This window comes from Marmota marmota, unplaced genomic scaffold (genome assembly GCF_001458135.2).
Source record: "Marmota marmota marmota unplaced genomic scaffold, marMar, whole genome shotgun sequence".
NCBI classification, from domain to species: Eukaryota; Metazoa; Chordata; class Mammalia; order Rodentia; family Sciuridae; genus Marmota; species Marmota marmota.
The window spans coordinates 40,670,660-40,693,501 of record NW_025999932.1 but is presented as its reverse complement, the minus strand read 5'-3'; the positions used below and the strand labels follow the sequence as shown (position 1 = coordinate 40,693,501).

The following is a 22,842-nucleotide window of genomic DNA, read 5'->3' as shown; positions in this document are numbered from 1 at the left end:
TCCCCGTGCATGCCCCGTGGGACACTGCTCTGAGTACCCTGCTTCTGTGTACTAGAATTGCAATTCTTTGTTTCTCAAATAAATGCTATTTCCTTTGACCTCTGTGTCAATCTTTTTTAAAGTTAACACTGTAAAGTCTGATCTAAAAATCAAGACATGCCTACCCCTTGTGTATTACTGGAAATAGAATTGAAACCGAGGAAGAGACAGAATGGGAGATTCAATTACCTTCTAGCTGGGTGGTAATCAAAGCCCCCAACTTTGATACTTAATAGATGCTTTTCCCGCTGGCCCTTACACAGCAAATGCAAAGTCTGCCTTGTCTACCCCGAGCCAATAGGGAACCAGTTCAACGCTTTCCTTCTTTCTCACCCGGCAGGCGAAGCTTACAGGGGGCTGAGTTCAGAGCTGCAGGAGAATGAGATCTGATATTTCACATTCCCCAGGAAGGTCGGAAGGTCATGAAATGGTGACCCCTACCCAGGCAGCCAGGGGAGACCTGCATGATGAATAAAAGCCTCTCTAGGGATTTGCGAGGTGACTCTGTGTCAGGGCTGGGGGCAGAGATTTAAATATAAATTAGGACCAGACAGGGGTTTACTTCAGTGCTCAAAGGAAGATTTATAGGGTTTTAGTCCCTTTATCAGCACCAGGCTGTGGGGATTTTCACTGTGTGGCACTCGGCACTGGGGACTGTTCCACGCTGGGCTGGTTCATCCATCATGGCTGAGGAGCTCCCACATCCTCATCTGCCTGCCAACCCCCCTTTTCTTGCTCCTCTGTCCTCTCTGCCTGCTATTGCAGCCCCAGATGACAGAACTGAGTTCCCTCTCACACTGGGTTGCAGAGGACTCCTGCCTAATACTCCTCTATGCTCTTTTTAGACTCTGTTTAGTTTTTTCTTGCTTCTCCATTGAATGCAAGTATGACCGTTTGCAGTCACTTCTTTCCTGCTTTCCTGCCTCTTTTAAAGAACTACCCAGCTATCTTCCCCAGGTGACTTCACCTGCTTCTTTGTTTTTGGTGACCTGTTTTCTCACCAGATCTCTGGCTCTGGATTTGAGAACCTGATGTTCGGCCAAATAGCCTCAGCAGAATCCCATGGGTTCTACGGGTAACTCTTAAGCACACTGAAGTTTGAGATCCAAAATTCTGGATGTCAAGGCGGGATCAAGCTAGGGCTTCCTCCCTCTGCTGGGCTTCTCGGGGACCACGTTCTCCCTCAGGGGAGTCTTTCTCCAGCATTAACGTAAGCAGAGTTAGTGTGGAATTGTGAGGCAAAGGGCAAATAACCCGGCCACTGTGGGGTACAGAGTGGTTCCCAGAGAGGACAGGGCCTAAAAAGTGCCCCGGCTTATGAATATTCATGATGGCCATGGGGTCAGTTTTGATCACTCAGATCCATTCAAGGAACTTTCTCTAAGCCTTTGTGAGAGCAGGAAACAGGTTCAGGGAATAAGGAGGAAGGGAAGAAGATTGAGGTTAAAATGAATTGACAGGCAATAGGATTAGAACTCTTGCTCAATTCTGATCTTGCGAGTAACTAACAGTGGCCTGAAATTACAGAATTAAACCATGAAGGCTTCTTTGACAACTGATCTGATAGGCCCAGAAGTAAATTTCAGGGACAGTGTTGTTAGGCAGAGGCAGAGGACAGCTAAGATAAGGGACTTGGGAGACTGGAGAAGGGGAGTGAAGCAAGTCTTTACCATGCGGGGAGAAGGGCTTTGGTCTCTCTTCTCAGGACAGCACTAGACTGCAATAGGACTGGGGCAAGTTAGTCGCCAGGGCTTCTATTTACCTCTGGTAGTGCTTTATTCTGTGCATCTAATTATGACTTTTAAATATAAAATGAGAGGGGAAGATAATGAAACCTAAGTCAAATGTGACAGCTGGCGACTCTCTGATAATAGCACTTCCTTCATGTTGCTTACTAGTGTGTGAGTGAGTGTGTGTGTGTGTGTGTGTGTGTGTGTGTAGGGGGGGGGACCACCACCAACAACAACAAAACAACTCCAATGGGTTCCAGGAAACAATATCAAATGTGATTTAATGACATTTTCCATGGGAGACAGGGTATAGATAAAGTAGCATTCTACGTTCGCTGCTGCTGCTTTAACATTAGAAAGCCTAGAAAATTCTATATACACATCAGTTTCAGGATAAGTAAAATGCCTCTCAATTTCCTTTCTCTTTCTTATCTCATACCTTAAACCAAGGTTAAAAAAGGATAAGGAACGTTTATAGTATAACCAAGGTGAAATTTTTTCACAGTATTGGAAAAAACAAACTCTAACCCCTGTAGATAACTCATACGATGACCTGATATTGGAGGAAATCAATGCTTATCTACAATAGATCTCTGGGATCTTTCTTCAGTGGAGGTTTTCTTCAGCTGGCCATCCTCCAGGTTAACACAATGGATAGCAAACCAACTCTTAAAGGAAATCTTCAGAACAAATTTGACAATCTTTCTGGGAGACCCCACTTGATGCAATTTGGAGCTGAATGTCAATCAAAGCCTAACTCTTTGATGCCCAGTTGTGATACCCCCCTCCCACCAGAAACTGGCTCCAGGTGGAACCTCAGAGAGCCTCACTTCTGCCATCCCTTACATGGAAATCACTGGGATCAGAGTCACTGATTCACAGTTGACTTTGGAGATTCTGCCATTTTCCAGGGACTTAGCCTGTTCTGTCCCATGAGTTTTGCCCTAGGGGAAACTGTATACCCTTGCAGGGTCCTTGTCGGGTTGCAATGAAGTGAAGTAGCCAAAGCAGGAAAAGAAAATGCTAAGCCCTGTTCTTCGTGTGACATCTCTTGACTGACTACATTTTCTGTCTCTCAGATTCCTGCCGAGGGCCCCAGTTTCATGGGAACTCATTTTATGTGATGTCTGAAACTACTGCTTACTGTGTCTTCTCAGATTTTGGATATTTTAAATCTCTGATTTCAAAATAGAACATTTCTTTAGATTAGGTTTTGACCTATGTGTAAGGATCTAGAACTAGGGAGGGGCACCTAAGTGATAGGAGATTTAAGCTCTATTTATAGAGCTTAGTTCTGCTTTTGGGTTGGAATTGCTAATGGACTAGTTTTATGGGCCATGATTCTCCATAAAAGCCAGCAAATACAGCTCTGTGTACTCACAGAGATAGAGAGAGATCCTGGTGGGGTGGAGGAGGGTGCCCTCTGGCAGGAAATGCTCTTGTAGTTCCTTACAAGCCTCAGAATCTCTTCTCCAGGATGGTTTGGGTTTTCTGAGAATTTGCTCTTTGACTGTCATCTCTACCCCTATCAATATGGCCACCGAGGTCTTGCTTTCTCCCAAAGGCCACTGTCTGCAAGAGTCCTACCCTGTTGTGTGCATTAGCAACGTCAAGATAATGCTCTACTGGTAAATGTTTAACAACTGATTTCTTAGGGAGAGAAGGGGAACCCCTGGCTTGTGTTTGCTAATTTCCATGGTGCAAATTCTCCCACCATGGCCAATTTTGAGTTATCACAATGAAGTCACTAAATGTGGAGTTGGAAGATGAGCTGTAGAACATCCTTGTGTAGCAAGTTCATCTTTTGGATCTGACTGATACAAATAATGTCAGGAGCCCAGAAAGCAAAGAGTGATGAAATAATTAAGAAGTGATTAGGTTGGGTACTTATTACTTGTGCATTAAATATAATTTATTTAATTGAAAATTTATACAATTTAATTTTTAATAATGGCTGTACTTAATAATCAGCTTGCAAAATTGCTAAGAATTTAACAACCAGAACACATGGCAGCTCTAGGGTACCACTGGGTTTGAAGTTGGCAAAAAAAAGGAAGAAAAAGGAGAAATGAAAGAGCATATTTAGTACCACAGTACTAAAAGGTTCCTAAGCCATTCGTACTTCATGGCTAGGTCCTTCTGAGCCTTGGGTCGTGAGTTCATAGGAATGACATGGTTGATGTTGGTCAGAGGCCTGGACTGTGGAGGCAGACATATAGGTGTTTCTCACCTATAAAGTGGGTATAATAAACAGTATCCATTTCATAAAGTTGTTAGGGAGATTATATGAGATAGTATATTCAAATACTTAGTCCACTGGGTCATGTAGTGAACTCTCAATAAATGGTAGCCGTGTGTGCTATTATGACTTCTATCTGAAGATAGTGATTCATGTGAATACTGATTGTTAAAAACAACCTTCCTTGTATGGCCTGACATCCATTTCACCAATAATCATTCATGTTGGCTCAAGGAGAGGGATGGTTCTTTCTCCATACCTACAGAAAAAGCTGTGATTCAAATATGGGTAACTCCTTTCTCCCATTAAGTGCTGCTGTCTCTCTAGGTCTTCTTAGAATGTACATGTTCCTCAGAGGATGTCAGTAAGTCTAGCACCTCAGTGTGAATGAGACAACCAGAACCCAGGGCTGTGCAGGGGTTCTTGGGAATCTAAGAAGCCTGGCAGTGGATGAAGAGAGACAAGAAAGGGCATTGAGACCTCCACATAACTGTCCCCACATCATCTCCCTGGGGCTGGCCTATTCCCAGGTTGACCAGATGCCCCTAAAAGCAACTCCACTCTAGTCTTCCTCTTCTTATTCTCCCAACTGTTCTAGGGCAAAGACCCAGTTGATCCACTGCTGATGTGGGAACATTGCTAAATATTTTGGGCAGTCTTCTTATTTTGAGAACCCTAAGTGTGAAGTTGGTTAATCTGAGTTCTACCTGTGGTCTGATCACTCCATGTGTGACCTGGAGAAGGTAATGTCCTGCCTGGGCATTTTTATTGTTTTTAGTATATTGAGGATACTGATGAGGATTAACCTGAGACTCAAATGAGAGAGAGAGAGCCCTTGAAGAGCACTAAAGCTCAAACACACTTTTTGGATATTATTTTCTATTTCTTATTTGTTGTTAGTTTCTCCTTTTTCTTTAATTCCTTACATGTGGATATGGAGAGAAAGGTCTCTTTGGAAGTACCATAGATGGAAGAAAATAGCACATGTCCTCCTCCTTATTCTAAGGATTTCTAGAAACCAACATGCAAGAAGATCCTATCCAAGATCACTTACTCATAACACAGTCTTGTATGCAATAACAACGACCAGAAGTTATTCCCAGGTTGGCTCAGGTAGGTGACTTGGCACAAGAAGGCAAAGGTGATGTCTTCAGGAGCCCCGAGGCCCTGTGAATGTTAGTTGTATTCTTCATGAGGTTCCTTTGTTTATCTGGGACACCTGGGATGTTTTCAAAATGGTTGAGTATCAGAAGTCAGGAGAGGAACTGCGGCTTCTACAGTTATCAGACTTACAGCCAAGCAGGTCTTGGATTACAGAAAGGGACCGGGGACTAAGTAGGGAGTCAGACAAGCCTAATTTTTTCTGGCACTGACCAACCAGCCTCAAGTCATTCCTGGACCATTCTTGTGGGTGGAGGTGGAAAACTAGTGCCAGTGCCCCGGGGGTGCATGTCCCGTAGCTCTGAGAGCAAGCAGGTTGCAACCTAAAGTTTGTCACCCACTCAGGGCTCTGAAAAAATGAAGCCCTAGCCCCAGGGCTCTGGCAATTAATGTGTGACTCAAGAGGATTGCACTGTCAAATCTTCCAAGGACCTCTTTCAGGTTCTTGGGGTGTAAGGTGGCAGCAAAAGTGGCTGGAGAATTACTCGGGTTGTTTAGGGGGAGGGTGTTGTGTTTCAGGATGAATTATTTTTGATGAAGAAAAGATTGTTGATGGGCAGCCAGGGCAATCTGCCTGAAACTAAGTACTCACTTGGAGGCCTGCCAGGATCCAGCTGAGGTGACAGAATGGGTTGGCGAAAGGCCCACTGGGTCCCAGTGAGCACTTCTTGGGGTTTGGGTGTAATGCTTCCCCAGTGCCTGAAGTGTGGCAGAGGGGAGAAGCAGACTCAACCTAAAGAGGCAGGACTCCCTCTTAAAACAGACTGAAAAAAGAAAGAAGAAACGATTTGGACAGTACATCTTTCAACTCCAATAGTCTTTTCCTTTTGGAAATAGTGGAGAAAGGAACTGGGGGTGGCAGGAAATATCTACTCTGATCGAATCTTACAAACATTCTATAAAACTATGTCAACAAAACAGGACAGACATCACACCAAGATCTGGAATCACAGGATGTTTACATGATATTAATGCCCGAGGCAGACAAATACTAAATACCACAAAATACCTGAGACAAAATTAAAAGAAAAAAAAAAAAGAAGGAAAGAAGGAGAAGAATACAAAGGAGTCTAGTGTCCTGACATCCGGAGGTCCGGGGCTCACAGGCCGTGTGTGGGCTTCTGGTGGCTCCTGGCCTCACATCTCAGCTTCTGCGGAGTGGACTTCCGTCGCAGTGATAGCAATTCCGATGGCAAGGCTGCCATTGTCAGAGAAGAGCTGGGCCAGGGAGGTGTTGAGGACAAGGCAGTCCCCATCTGTGATGACCGAGTCCACGCACTCGAGGACAGACCGGGGGGTGGCCTCCCATTTGAGACGCCGATGGTTTCTGTTGAGCTCCAGGCGATAGGTGAAACAGTCAGCCTGGGTGGGGGTCCCGATCAGCATCATGGTGGCAAAGAACTGGGGGTGCCCTTCGTGCCTCTCCTGCTTCCTGAGCACCAGCAGAAAGTGGTGGCCGAGGCAGGAGTGCATGATGATCCAGTCGGCCGGCGCCGGCAGGTGCATGTCTGTGGCCAGGAAGACTATTTCTGCTCCCTGAAGGATGTCAACCCTGTGGGTCTGACGCAGATGGGGCACAACCACCTCCAGGTGGCCTTCCCACTGGCAGGAGAACAAGGGGCACAGGCAGGGCGTCACCTGGGCAGCGTGCAGCCCTGCCTCCTGGTGGTGGAGGTGGTGGGGGTGGGCGTGGTGGCGCAGGTGGTGGTGGTGGCGGTGGTGACGATGGTGGTGGGGGAGATGGTGAGGGTGGAAGCTGCCTTGCTCTGCAGTGCTCTGAGTGATGGCACGTCTACTGGACACATACTAGAAGGAAAGAGAGTAGTATTAGTGGGGCATGAGACCTGTGTCTGTCCTTGGCTGCGACTCCCCTGGTGACCAAAATGTTAAAAGCTGATTGTCGGGCTGGGGTTGTAGTTCCTACTAAGTATGAGTCACTGGGTTCGATCCTCAGCACCACATAAAACTAAATAAATAAAATAAGGGATTAATTACAATTAAAAAAAAATTTTAAAGCAGATTATTTAGTGCCAACAGAGAAAGGTTCATTTCTTTTAAAGATGAGGGACATTGTGGGTACCTGGGATGATGGGGGGTTAAGATTCTGGAAACTTGGGCCAAGAAAATGCAATATTTATGTCTTTGTGATTCTTTAATAAGATATCCAAGCAAATAGCAAATAGCCAATTTTCCCCTCAAATAACATTGTACTGTAATGGTCATCAATCATGAAGAACACCCCCCACCCTGGTTGTTTTTGTTTTTGCTTGCTTGATACTGTTGATATTTTTTGTGCAGACAATAGAAGTCAATGGATTTTTTTTTCTATTTTATTATTGCTGTTATTTTTAGAATAAAAACTCAATAATATCTATTTGTCCTTCCAGGGTTATCAGGGGTCATACAGTTTTGTGTATCCTTCTCCCAGGTCCTAAGGCAACCATTGGGACACAGAGGCAATTGTGTGCAGTTAGACCCCAGTCACCAGGGAGGAAGCCCCACCCTTGACTCCGGGCTCTGTCCCCCACCATGGTCACTTCTACCCTATTCCTCGCTCTCTGCTCCAGAGCAACTTCTCAGGGGCTCACTTCCAGGCACTTCCATTGTGACAGTCTCCTGACCCTTTGTTCCTCAGGGCAGTGTGCCCACAAATGTCCTTAATAACAGTCAGACCTGTGATGGCACCTTCTGATCAGGCATCTGTAAGCATGTATGGAGCACCCGCTGTGGCCAGACCCTGAAGGCGTTAGCAATAGACACCGTGTCTCTTGGTGTGGGTGGTACAGACATTAATATGCTTATAATTAATCACACATTTGACAGGGGTCCTCCTTGTGACATGAGGACTATGATTCATATTTTTCAGTTGAAGATACAGGCTTCAGTTGCAATGTGCCTGAGGTTACCAAGCTGGAAAGCCGCAGACAGGGATTCATTTCCACACCTCCTGACTCAGAACACAGAGCACGTATCCCACCCCAGTTCTGCCTGCCTTCAGCTCCCCACTCTCACTCCCGAGTTTCTCTGTCTTTAATTAGCCACTGAAGGATCTGGGCCATTGGGTGGAGGTGGCAGCCTTATAGCGCCCCCCCAGGCATGGGGCCCTCACCTGGTAGTGGTCTCCTAGGCTACCCCCAGGTCGCAAAAGTCCCGTCTGCCCTAGTTCTCCAAATGCTTTCCAGACTTGAAGTGCCTTTGGGCACCTGTCTTTTCTCCTTGTTTCAGTTTGTTCCCAAAGAAAATAGGGTGAAAGTCTGCCTTTTACACTCACCACCATGGTTACAAGAATTTTTCTCTCTTCTAGCTCACTGTGGCTAACTGCCAGGGGCTGACTGGCGTCCCCTCTTTAGAGCATGAGCACATACACACATTCATACACATGGTATGCAGAGACGGCCACCTGGTGGTGGAGGTGACCTAGAGGCAGGTGGGCATAGATGAGGTCTGCTCTGGAGTTGTTAGCTCTAGCTTCCGGGGGTCTGGGTTCTTGCATAAGCAGTGTAAGCTATGGAAGTCCCTCCAGCAGCGCCTTCCTGACTCTGATGGTAGCTACTGGGCCGCCTGCTGTCACCCATCCTCACCCCTAAGGGAGACATCATGCCTTCAGCCGCGAGGCAACAGACTATGTTCCAGAATTCTGCTAGTGATAAGTTACCCTTTAGTATTAAACACAGAGAAGGGAGTTACCTAGTATGTAGCATCTACTAAGTGTTCGGCACTACAAAAAGTAGATTTTAGAAAATAATTATTTCATTAATTCTCTCACAGTAAAGATCAGTTTGGGGTTTTTTGTTTGTTTACAGATAAATTAAACCTTGTTGAGTTGCCATCTGCCTGCCGGCAGCCTGGACCATTTACTCACTGGGTAAAGGGAGGGTTCCTCCCAAGAAATCCAGGGCTGTATCTCCATCAGCTAGGCTCCAGCTTGCCACAGTCCGGCTGGGCACAATAACCAGGAGGTCACGAGCCACTTGTAGATTCAAGCAGGAACGAACTTTATTCGAGAACCCACGGGAACTCCGCGAGAACTCAACGGGAACTCCACGGCAGCTCCGCGAGAACCAACAGGAACTCCGTGAGAACTCAAAAGTAGCAGGCACCCGAGGTAGCAGGAGCCACCTTATTGCGGGACAGCAGAGGTCCATACACACACAACTGAATACACAGCCTGCCCCAATCCAGCATCATCCAGTTACAGCAATCAGTCATTATCTTAATAATTATACACAGCTTAACTTAATTATCATCATCTTAATGGCTCACTGGCATTACCCCTCAACCACTCCTTCTGGCAAAATGCCAGGCGCCATCTTGACTTGGTCGTAGCTCTCAACATTGAAGGTTGAAGCGGGAACTGCTTTATTGCGGGGAAACTCAGCAGGAACTGAGCGGGAACTCAAGGTAGCAGGCACCCAAGGTAGCAGGAGCCGCCTTATTGCAAAACAGCAGAGGTATATATATACCTAACTGGTTACACACAGCTTGACTCAATTAGCATCATCCAGTTACAGCAATCAGCCAATAAGGAATCCCTACCATCTAAGTGGCTTGGTGGCATTACCTTACAAACCACTCCTCCTGGCAAACTGCCAGGCACCATCTTGACTTGATATGCAGTCCCCAATACCAGCTAGGCTCCATGGTCTTTCCAGAAGTCTGCACCTTCCTGAAAGGTGGTCTGCCTTTTCAGCTGTGCTCAAGAAAGCCTAGTCTTGTGCTCTGATGGGAAGCCCCAAATGCTGCCCCTACCCAGTCTCTGAGAAGACCCCTTTCTCACATGGGCTTTATAATAATCATGAGAGAAATATGTTATGCTTGTCTTATTGATGAAGAAACTAAGACACAGAGGGACTGAGTCACTTGCTCAAAGTTACACAGCACATAAAAGATGAGGCTGGAAATGGAGCCCAGAATAGCTAAAGGGGACAAGGATCATAGTCTGGGAAGAACACAGTCTGGATCTCAAAAGACTTTTGTCTACTTCCCTGTGTACTTGTCCAGCAGCTGTGATGAAGGAAGTTTTCTTATTGGCAAAAATAATTAACCCCAAAGGTCTTGATGACTGGGAGAACAACAAGTTTGAAAGGGCCAGATGCGAAAGAAGGCAAGATGTTTAAGAAGCAATAAAATAATGCCTTAAGATGGCATTAAAAATGAAGTCAAGTGTTCATACGAAGATGATCTTTCCATTTATATGGGGTTGGGGGTGAAGACTTTGGTGACCTTCTGCCTTGGTCCATGCCTTCCTCTCTCCAACCTGGTCACTTGACCTTCACACGTGGGTGGCAATTTGGTTGAACACAGGCTACCACAAGAGCCTGCAGAACCTGATTTTGCCCTTGGCCTAACGCATGATGACAGAATGTCCTGGGATTCCCATCTCAGAAGTGGCCTCTGGGCTAGTTAACCTCCACAAGCCCTTCCCCAGCCCACTCTCCTTCTTCTGTGTTGTGCTGTGCAGCCAATGTCAGACATGTGAAGTCACAGTAGGGAAGGAGGGGGGATACCCTGAGCTCCCTTTTCCCTCTCTCCAATCTGCCAGTGCCCCCCATCAGACAATGCAACCAGGAACCTGTCAGCAAAGGGAGTCACAAGTGCACCAAGCAAGTGTTGACTCCCTTTGGAAATGGTACTGAGCGAGGCAGGTAGGCGGCGGAGGAGGAAGAGGATGCCTATCTGTATGCAAATATCTCTGTTCCCTCCTATGTGATGTGGTAGGTGAGCTCTGATGAGGCTTCAGGTGGGGAGGAGAGAGAAACATGACCACAACTCAAGGTAGTCACCTAACAGTGCAAAGGGTTGAGAATCCAGAAGAGCATCCTTGTTCCTGGCTCACTGGCCCCTAGGATCATGTATGTTATAACATAATGCAAAAATGCAGTGTAGCAGGTCCTCTGTATCTGTGCTTTCTGTCAACCACAGATTGAAAATATTTTCGAAAATCATATCTGTATAGAACATGTACAGACATTTTTTTCTTGACACTATGTTCTAAACAAAATGTACAGCATTTGCATCGTAGTAGGTATTATAAATAATCTACTGATGGTTTAAAGGATTTGGGAGGATGTCCATGAGTTATATGTAAACACTAGGTCATTTTACATGAGGGGCTTGAATATCCATGGATTTGAGTACCACAGAAGTTTCCGGAACCAATCCCAGCAGACACTGAGGGAGGATTTCATGCATGAAGGGCTCTCATAGCAGAAAGTAGGGGAGGCTATTCTAGCGAGCGTGAGGGACATTTATTCTGTGTGAAGCAAGAAGGGTGAGTTCTCTAACAAAATAGGTAAAGGTCTTGCTGACAGGGAGAACAACAAGTTTGAAAGGGCCAGATGCGAAAGAAGGCAAGATGTTTAAGAAGCGACAAGAAGTTTCCAACAGAACTGGCAGATGGACCATCTGGTGGAGATGGAGAGGGGTTGGGCCTTATTGCCAAATCAAGGGGAGGCTGAGATGGCCTTCAGTGCCCAGTGGGAAACCAGCAGGAAGGCCTAGGACTCAGCTGTGCACTTTAAAGTGTTCTTGAGGATGGCCTGCTCCAAACTAGCACTCAGAGTGGGGCCAGCAGCCAGTCCCCACCCTGTCCATCCAGTAGAACCAACAGTGCTCTTCCACCTAAGCGCTCCTGTTGCTTCCTTTGGGCTTCTTCATCTGCCAGCCTTTTTATGTTTTGTTTTTAAATTGCTGCTGTATCACAAAGCAGCCAAGGATATAATCCAAAGAGACCGAATTGAATGACTATGCAAATAGAGTGGGACATTATGAACTCATGGAGACCGGGGCACTTGCTGTGCTCCAAGAAGGCGCTAAGAATAAATGCAATCTTAATTCCTCATGTCTTCCTACTCCATCTTCTGATGCAAAATATGTTTCATTTAAACGATCTTTGGGTGAGGGAGGTCACAGGTCTGCTGGCAGGGAGAAGGGATTCTTTTAATTGGCAAAATGCTAATCGTTTTTGGAAAATGAATTCTAGTCTTCCCATCTAATACAGTGGATGTGTGAGTAATTACTTTCCTTCACTAAACTGTTAATGCAACATTAGTGATTACACTAATTAAAACTAATGAACTCTTACAGACTGATAAACCCCTCAGTCAGTCAGAGGATGCCTTCCTTCCATTGGCTGTATTTAACTTCCCATTTGGAAGAGAGATTTTGAATTAACCTTTAGAATAATGTGCAGAATTGGGTTTAGAAATGTTGGGCTTTATAGACTGGGTATAATTCTTTCCCCCCAAGCATTTGTGAGGCTATTTCCACTGAGGGTGTAATTGAATTTTAAAACGCATTCTTTAATTTGATCAGCCACACTCCCATGGTTGGTAATGGCTATACCTCCAAATCCTGGCTTTCAAAGGGAAAACCTGCCCTTGGAATTATGACATGACCCTTTCTCCAGCCTGCACTCCCTGTGGTCAGCAAGCTCACTTACAGGATTGATTTTCCTTTCCACTTGCTTCCAGAACACGGCCATGCTAATGCATTTCGGCAGAAAGAGGATTCTGCACCCAATTTTAAATGACAGGCTCTTGCTTTGAGTTTGTCCGTGCTCTTATTTGTATTAATTAACAGAGGCTTTTTCAACCTGGGTGAAGAGGGAAAAGGAAGTGATTCTATGAATGCATTTCACACAGAGGAAGGAAGAGCAGGTGGAGAGAGGATGGGGTAACATAACACCAGGGCAGGGTTAGGGTTTGGATATGAGATGTTCCCCAAAGCTCAGGTGTGAGCCAACACAAACTTTTCCTCCTCTAAGTTGTTCTGGTTGGGTCTTTGGGTCTCAGCAATGCAAAGCTGACTTTAAAAATCGGCATTAGAGTATGGGGATAAAGTCAAGGCCTGAGCCAAGTTCAAAGTCAGGTCCGCTAAGAAGAGGAGCGTACTCGTGCCTACATGACATGGTATTTTGTTTCTGGGAAGGATAGTCAGAGGTGGAGGCTAAATGTTGTCCATTTGGTTTTCCTGGCTCTCCATTCTCTCCCTCAGAACCTAGTGCAACTCTGTATGTGTACACAAAACCCAGGAGGACATTGGAATGCTTCAAAACAGCGAAGGAATAACACAAAGTGAGCTAGAAAATACAGCCCCAGGGTAGGACTTCTTAATGAATGTATCTCATGCTCCTTTCCCCCATACCAGAGTCAGATTTCGGTTATATTTGGGGCCTAGGTTATATCATGTCTGCACCTTTCTTCAGAATACTTTAGTATAAATAATATGAGATATACATAGATAAGATATATTATATAGATATATAATACTTTGTATATATGATATACCATCTTTTAAAAACCATACTCCAGGGGCTGCCAATTCCTGGATCAGGAATTCTCACTTCAAGGTTATCACCTAACATTTTATTGGAAAAGCCCTCACCCCAGAAATAATGAGTACAATTGCTTCAATTCCTAGCCATATTTCTGATTCACACCAGATGCTGCTAATTAACACTTCCGCCTGGGTCTTCATTGGCGACGTTAGTGGTTTGTCAATCAGCATAATGGATGGCGAGGAAGGGAGTGAGGACCGGGTAACAACGTTCAGGGAGATTTCTTACTTTACAAATGGGTTTTAAAAGCTTGTTCCCTAAATGTTCTATGTCCAACCACTGGGTCAGGGCTTCTGACGGTCTGATGCCATCTCTCAGGAGTATTGGAGTATTGGGATCTCTCTCTGAAATATCATTACATGCAATATTTCTTTCCTAGTGACCAAAATTATGGAGACTGATGAGCACACACAGGAGCCTCTAAGTCATTGACTCTTTAGATAAGAGGGATATGGGACATTACTTTGAATAGAGGAAAATGACAACTTGGAGGACAAATCTATTTAAAACCAAGACCCACCGGTGAAAAATAGAGAAGAGGTCCATACAGATGTCCTCGCAAACATTGGTCTATGATCTCAAAAGCCTCCCATGCCAGCCCTCTTATTAATGCCGTCCTGGCTACATGAGGGTCTGGTAAGGAAAATGTGGGTTTTACTGTGAAAACAAAACCCACTTCTCTGAATCCCTAAGCTAGAATTGCAGGGCCCGTCTTTCTAGATCCCAGCTCTTGGCTGACCAGAATATTTCCTGTTTGTTGGGTGCCATCAGGACAGGGACTCTTTGCTCAGGCTAGCACAGTGCCAGTATGCATCAGACAGATGCTTGACCCCTCTTTATAGCACACATGGATGCATTAATCATAGCTTCCTTTATGAGGCTCACACTGGTTCTGTCCTTTATATCATTCAAGTGTGTCAGCATCGATCTAACTGGGGTTGTCTATTTGAGATAATCAACTGCTCTAAGATGGCGAGCCTGTCTCCCTCCCTGGCCTCTGGAGTAGTCGTACAGCAGTTAAGATCTTCACATACACTGGGCATGGTGGCACACACCTGTAATCCCAGCAGCTCGGGAAGCTGAGGCAGGAGGATCTGAGTTCAAAGCCAATCTCAGCAACAGAGAGATGCTAAGCTGCTCAGTGAGACCCTGTCTCTAAATAAAATACAAAATAAGTCAGAGGAGGTGGCTCAGTGGTTGAGTGCCCCTGAGTTTGATCCCTGGAACCAAAAGAAAAAGAAAAGAAAAAAGATCTTCACATTCAACTCACTACTCATTTCAACCTGCACTGAAAATCAGTAGCTGGTGGCTTCTCTCCTCCAGCTGGAAGTCATTTAGGGGGACAGTGTCTGGTCCAGTAATGGGCAAATCCAGCACTTTACAGTACCTGGCATCTGATAGACTCTTGGTAAGTATATTTCTGCTTGAATGTATGAATGAGTGGATGATTCATAAACAGAACCCTGGGGACCCCCTGCAGTGAAGGCTCTATCCTCTACCTTTGTTTCTCAGCTGCTGGACAAGTGTGTGCGTATGTGTGTATGTGTGTGTGTGTGTGTGTGTGTGTGCGTACAAGGAGTCCACAGCTGTGAGCTCATCAGGATGGTGTCCTGGCAGTTCCTCACCCTAAAACTGACAGGGATGGGACCCAGAAGCTGCATTTGAACCCGACTGAGAGGCGGACCAGCTGCCAGCATGCACGTGCAATAAAAGCTTCAAAGAAGAAACTTCTCAAGTCAGAGAGGCACTTTTTTTTTGCCTCTACTTTTTACAGAGTTGACTCAAAGTCTCAGGCATTCCTTTTTGGATCACGAATTGCTTCTCACATTGGATTGGGAAGCATAGTCTGCTGGCTTGACCCAGGAAGTCTGTCTGCCTCCTGGATGGATCCAGACCACTCTCCCTCCCACGCCTCAGCAGGGCTGAGGCCTTAACAAAAGCCTGGAGGCCTCCCAATCAATCTCCTTACTCATTTTCTGATATCAGTCACCAGGAGGCAATTTCAACCCAACCAAAGAATATCCTTGCCCCTCCTGCTGGGTAATGTCCACACTTCTACACCCCATCCAGATAACTGGGAATTTCCTCTCAATGGCCCACATCAGTTCCCAGTGGCCCAGGGAATCATCATCATAGGATGGGAGGTGTGGCCATTGAGCGGCTATTCTAGGGGGTATGCGCAGAGCTTGGATGTGTGAATTGGGGTGTCCATTTGCTTTTGCATGAGGCCCATCATAGGATAGGAGGAAGCCAGAAATGGGAGAAAGTGAGATAGGTGGCTGGCTGGGAACACAGCTCATTACGAAAGTGTAATTATGAAGGCAAGAGGATAGAACATGTTTGAACTATCTCATGCCTTGATTTTTACTTTTAAGTATTTAGATTTACAGAGTGTGGGCCTTCACTCGTACTTTTGCTTGGAGCCTGCAAACATTTGGAGCAAGTCTGTAGTCAAAGCAAATAGTTGAGGAAGGCAGCTTCCTTTCCATTTATTCTTTGGTTCTGCTTTTCAACTGTTAGGCTTGGAGCATGCTAATGAGTCCTGTAGATGAAAGACTTTGTCTTGAAAGCACCTTTTTACATAGTCAGATTTTTATATCTGCAATTGGAAAGGGAAACCTGAGGCTGCATGAGGAATTTAAAGGTTAAAATTTAAATACCTTAAGCTCCATTTACTGGAAGCATCTCTGCAGATTGACATCAGGACCACAAGGTAACAAGGGAGGTGTGATGGGTTTGCTGACAGTACAACCTCCGCCCATCTGGACACCCTTAGTGTCCTAACCTACCCTTAGCTTGTTGGCAACAGTCACAACATAACAGGTTGCTGTGGCCCAAGTTAGTCTCCTAACTATTATGGTTTGGATCTGGAATGTCTCCCAAAGGCCCATATGTTCAAATTTTGGTCCCCACTTGATGGTGCTACTGGGAGATGGTGGAATCTTCAGGAGGAGGGACCTAGTGGAAGGAAGTTAGGTTGTTGGAAATGTGCCCTGGAAGTCCTGAGATACTGAGACCCCCAACTCCTTCTCTCTTTCTTTTTGCTTTCCATCCACCAGGAGGTGAGCAGCTCTACCACCACACTCCTGTCTCCATAATGTTCTGTGTCCCCACAGACCAAAAGTAACCATGGACTAAAACCTCTGAAGCCATCAGTCAAAATAATTCTTTCATGGCTGGGGTTGTGGCTCAGAGGTTGAGCACTTGCCTCACATGTGTAAGGCACTGAGTTTGATTCTCAGCACTGTAAGGGTAAAAGAAATTGAAGTTAAAGCGTAAAAGTTAAAGGGTAAAAGACCGGGTGTTGTAAAAGTTTCTAAGCTGCAAGGTCTGAGTTAAAATGTAAAGGAGGTATTGTTAGGTTTCTATGTTACCTGCAAAACCTGAAATTTCTGTAGCTGTTAAGACAATGCTTAGAACCGCCCAGTAAACATTTCCCCTGATTGTCTGGTTGTTTAATAACTGAAGGGGTCTGTGTGGTTGCACGCAGGCCTTGCAGGGCCTGAACCAATCCGTTTGAATGTAACCCCCTCCTTAGGAATGACCTATCACTCCAGCCTGAACTGTTCCCGCCAATGAATGAACTAATCATGTTTAGGAGTTGTTGTTCAATTTTCCAGCACCTCATGATGATTTGTTCTGATGTATACAAAGCCCTCCGCCCTCCCCAAAAAGTGTACTTAAGCAGCGCTCAGCCCCTGCTCGGGGCTCTGGGCTGCTTTCCCTTCTTGAGTGGGCACGGAGCCCCAGCATGCTGGTTCAATAAATCCCCTTCTGCCAATTGCATGAGTGGTCACTTGGTGGTCTCTTTCTCCGATGTTTCGCGGGACCCTTACAAGCACCACATATAAATAAATGAATAAAGTAAAGGTCCATCAACAACTAAAAAAAAAAAACATTAAAAAAAAATCTTTCATCCTTTAAGTTGATTATCTCAGGTATTTTGTCACAGTCATGGAAAGCTGACAAATGTACTAACCTTAGAGAGGAGGTTAGAAACTAGAAACAGCAAATGCAAATTTTGGAAGCAAATCTATTAAGGCATGTGTGGGCAGAGGCGTGTCCTGAGTGATCTGAGAAAATTTGATGGCTAGGTTGTCCCTAGGCCACATATCAAAGTTGTTTTTCTCAATTATTCAAAGGCATCTTGTCCAGAAACTCCACAAATTCAGCTCACTCTGTCTAAGCTCTCCACTCTCCCCATTCCCTACCTGCTTTATTCAGTTAACTTTTTTATCCATCCTTAAGGGGTTCCTTATTCTGATTAGGTCAGGTCTAGCTGTTGTGTGTTCCTTTCTAACATGCAACAAACTTATTTAACATCTGATCTTCCTGCTGGACCATGAGGTGAGCTCCAGGTGGGGAACATGGTCTGTTTCTTCCCCATTGTTTGTCCAGGACCAGCACAGTGCTGGGAAATGGGAGGTGCCCCAGAACTCTTAATGGAGAGGATGAATGACTCCTCCCTCTGACTCCATCACCATCTAACCACATTCACCATCTGCCCATCACCACTCAAAGGCAAGTCACCCACTTTGCCTGTCAGTAGCCTCCTACTTGGAGTGAGTTGGAAGACTCCCCCCACAAAGATGTGCTCACACACTGACCTGGAACCTGTGAAAGAGACCTTCTTCAAAAAAAGGCTCCTTGCACATGTGATTTAGATGTGATTAAGACTTGAGATGAGGTCCTCTTGGATCATCCAAGTGAGCCCAGAGTCCAGGGATAAATATTCTTAGAAGAGACATCGAAGACACAGAAGTAGAGGAGATGGCCATGGGAAGAGGGAGGCAGAGATGGAGTGATGTGGCCACAAGCCAAGGAAGGCCTGGGCCATCAGAACCGGAAGAGGCAAGGGTAGGTTCTCCCTTAGAGCTTAGAAGGAGTGTGACCCTGATGACACTTTGATTTCAGATTTCTGGTGTCCAGGCTGTGACAGAATAAGTTTGTATTGTTTTAAGCCACCAGGTTTGTAGTAATTTGTTATGGCAGTCTTAGAAAATGGATACATGAGTCTTCCTGCATCCATTCTTTCCCCCTTACTGACTATAACTTTTCTCACTAAATATTCTAATGGTTTTCAGGAAGGGTCATCAAGAACCAACATACTCTGCCACCTACCTAACTCTCTGGTCTCATAATCCTTTCTCCCATACCTACCTCACTCCCTCTACTTGAAGCACACTGGCCTCTTGCAGTTGTTTGGATATGCTGGCCACATGCCTGCCACAGAGCCTTTGTACTCTCCATTCCCTCTGCCTGGAACACTACCAGATACCCATGTGGCTCACTCCTCCACTTCATTCACACCTGTACAGTTATTTCTACTCTGAGGCTGTCCTTTCTTACCTGTTAAAAACCCACTTGAATTCCCCTATTTCACTTCACTTATCAATACCATGATAAGGTATATTAGGGGACAGAGAGAGTGTAGGTCATTATTTATCTGTGTCCTGTTTGTCTTCCCTACTGCAACATTAAGTTTCTTGGGAATAACAACCTGGTTATACTCATTGATGTATCTCTGGAAGATTATTTAGAAACTGAAGGAATTTAATGTATTTTTAAATGAATGGACAAACTCCTTTGCATCTTTTAACCTTTTCCATCTTAGAAGACTCAAGTAAGGGCACATGTCCCTGGAGGGTGGACGTGTTCCTGCTCCTGATTTCTCCCATTCCTGGATCTCTAAAGATAGAAAATCTCAGCTCCATTCAACTCTGACCTGGTGGATTCTGAGACCATGGAAGTTCCTGTCACCTAGAGGGTCACCAGAGCCCAACATTTGCTCACATACATGCCCATTCCTGGGTGTATCTTTGAATTCTACTTTGTGGATTCAACTGAAGCTGAGGCAATGCTCATGTTCTCACCAGGCTTTAAATCTGGGCCAGTGCTTGGGGTCAAGTGTATCCTCCTAGAGTATAATATCAGGCCGGTTCCCTGCTGGCTCCAGACTGTCTCCAAATCTCCCACTCGGATGGATTCATACCTCCACATCTGTACTCAAGTCTTCCAGACTCTGACAGCAGGACTGTGGGAGAAGCAGGGGTTCACTCTCTCCACTGAAAATTTTGTTTTCCTTAAAACTTGCCTCTTGCCTGAATAACTCAGACTAGGAATGTTCTGGATGGCAGGAGACACAGTGCTCACATCCAAGTGCAGATGTAGTCCATAGGTCTTTCCCACCCATGTGCTAATATCAAAGATACCCATGTGCTAATATCAAAGACATGCAAATCTGGAGCAGCAGGGAGACATGCTATTTCACACAAATGGCTGTCTTCCAACCACAGAACCATCTTTAGAAAATTAGGCCTTCATGTAAGTCTGCCCTTAAAATAGGACATGTGTCATTTAACCAAGGGAGATAGAAAGACTGAATTGCACAGTAGAAAAAAATGAAAAAACTATAGTTTGAAGTCAGACCCACTTGGGTATGAATCCTGTACTCATTAATTAACCTCTTTATGCTTTAGTTTCTTCATTTATAAAGCAAGTATAATAATATCTCCTAGGGTTGAAGTAAGAATTGAATGAGACAAAAAGAACACTATCTAATATCCTCTAGCCCAGAGTAAGAAAGCAGTAAGTGGTAGATGCTCTCATCATCATCATCATCACATAATTATTATTATTATTGAACAGCTAACTGATTGAGATATAAGATCAGTAATCACTGCCGAGGACGCAGCACCTACTTTCTGTATCATGAAATGTGTTTCTGAGAACATGTAATGAAAATAATATTCATGTTGACTTGAACCATAATTATAAAGGACATCTAAGCAGTTCTATGTGGAAGAGACCCTGAGGTGGGAAGGAGGCATGGCCGCAGCAGGATGGCTACAGTGAAACCAATGACAGTATCAAGTGTTGACAAGGATGTGGAACACTCGAAACTCCTGGGCACTGCTGATGGAACAATCACTTTAAGAAACTCAATATCTACAAAAGCCAGACCTTAGACCTAGTAGTTCCACTCCCAGGCATGAACTTGTTGGGAGACTGTTCTCCATTCTCATGCATTTCTGCATGTCTGGTACTTTGACATGTGGAGAGACCTTAGAATTCACCCCAGAATCTAGTTTCCTCTGACTGTCTATTTCTCCCCCTCCCAGCTCATGGAGAGGCTTTCTGCAAAGTTTCCTTATCAGCCTAACATCTGGACCCATAAAGAAGAAACTACCTCTGATCCCTTCCCCAAGTTTCCATTAACTAAACTTATGTTGCCAGCAAGAGATAAAACTCTGTTAACACACCTGGACAGACTTTTGTCACACACCATTGTCTTCTATTTCAAGTCTAAAGGGAATCTTTTACAAATCACAGTCTCCTTTGCCAACCAGACAGATTTTATCCGAGGCTACCGTATGTTCTTCAAGCCCTTGAGCGCCCTTCAAAATCACTTATAAAAGTTAGATGCGGTGGCTCATGCCTGTAAGCCCATAGGCTTGGGAGGCTGAGGCAGGAGGATCTGAGTTTAAAGCCAGCTTCAGCAACTTAGCAAGGCCCTAAGCAACTTACTCAGCAAGATGCTAAGCAACTTAGAGAGATCCTGTCTCAAAATAGAAAATAAGTGGGCTGAGGATGGGGCTCAGTGGTTAAGCACCCCCAGGTTCAATTATAACCCTTCAGGTTTGTCTACATTTCCTTCTCTCATATGTTTAAATTTCTGAATGATACTGGGCTGGTAGGTAGTCACCTTGTGTTATCTTTGCTCATCCTGTGATTCTCCCCCCTTTTATGTTAATACACTTGTATAACTTCTATCTGTCTTTGTCAAGTTTTTACAGTAAAACTTCAAAGGGCATAGGAAATTTCCCTTTGCCCTTACACGATAAGAACTTAATTGTCTCTTATCCCAAACTATTGTTTCAAAGATATTTGTATACTGAACAACCTAAAAAAGTAGCATCTCTTCTGGGAGCAAAGGACAAGTTTGCTTACAGCCTTGGGAGAAACAGATGGTATCTGCCTTAGGAACTAAGAGCAGGAAAGGTCACAGTCCACTGTTGAAGATCATGTTTTCTAAAGTTTTGTAAGGCAATCTATTTGTAAGTACAGGCATCATTTGACCATAATTGTATTACCTCATGGGAACCGGGTCTCAGGGACCTGGTACAAAATTGTGAATACTCTGGTCACTGCAATTGCTGTGAGTCAGAGATTATCTTTCATCTCTGGCCCAGGAATCTCATGTCTCCTACCCACATCCATCCAGTTGTGACTTGCAAGCTTGTGAGCCTGAAAGTAGTGTAAAATCTGAGACCCTCACCGTTGCATTCAATACCTGATAGATATGAGTGTTATGTGATCAAAAACCATGCACGTGAATGTTTATAGCAGCATTAATATATCCTAGCCCAAATCTCAAAACACCTAAATGTCCTTTAAATGAATAAATTGTGATATACTCACATGACACACTACCGCACAACTACAACAAAAGAATGAACAGCTGCTACCTGCAACAACAGGGGTGGATTTCAAAGATATGATGAATGAAAAAGTAGTCACTGAAGAGTATGTATTTAAGAATTCCATTTGTATGAAGTTTAAAAATGTACAAAGCCAATCTGTGGTGATAAGTGTTTGAACAGTGGTTATCTTATGGGGGGACATATGTGAAGAGCCATTAAAATATACACTCAACACCTGTGTACTTCACTGTGTGCTATACATCAAAGAACAGAAAATGAAAGATGGGAGGGAGGCAGGAAGGGAAGGAGAGAAGGAGGAAGGGAGGAGAAAGGTCTGGAGGAAGGGAGGAAGGAAGAATGGATAGCGGGGACGGAGTCTGCCTTTGCTAAAAGTACTGACTCTTGGGTCTGCAGATGCCCAGTGGGTAACTAAAAGCAGGATAAATGCTCAGCATCTCTGCCTTCATTTTGTATCTGCCTCCTTTCTACTTTAAACTTTGGGTCAGATTCTTGTTCAACTCTGCACAGGGGCATTTTAATCATTTCAGGAATGTTCATGTAAAACTGGCCATGTGCCCGCTTCAAGACGGAGGACACCACTGTAAGAGTAACTAAGGTATTTTCAAAGACATTTAACTTCCAGCATTTATAACATCCTGTTTCAGATCCCATAGACAGGTACCTACAAGTCTCTAGTCTTTGCTCTGCACCTTTCAGGAATAGCATAGCCTGGCAGGCAGATCACCCCCATGATGAGCTACCAGCTCTAAGCAAGAGTGATCATCTCATGGGAACCCAAGTTGCCTCCTTCCAAGATCACAGGTCTGATGGATAAACATCCTGAGGAGCAGTGGAGATTGCCCCCTCTAGTGATAAGGACTTCCCAGAACCAGAACTCAGATACTGATCACC

At 44.8% G+C, this 22,842-nt stretch overlaps 1 protein-coding gene across 1 annotated transcript in view; it reads right to left on the bottom strand.

Annotated features, from left to right (window-relative positions):
* Positions 1-2,063: 2,063 nt before the first annotated feature.
* Siah3 (siah E3 ubiquitin protein ligase family member 3) overlaps positions 2,064-22,842 on the bottom strand; it is a 69,002-nt gene continuing 48,223 nt past the window's right edge. Inside the window, exon 2 of the mRNA XM_015484027.2 lies at positions 2,064-6,975. Within this exon, the coding sequence (XP_015339513.1) occupies positions 6,307-6,975 (669 nt within the window). The 3' untranslated portion in view covers positions 2,064-6,306. The remainder of the gene's footprint in view (positions 6,976-22,842) is intronic.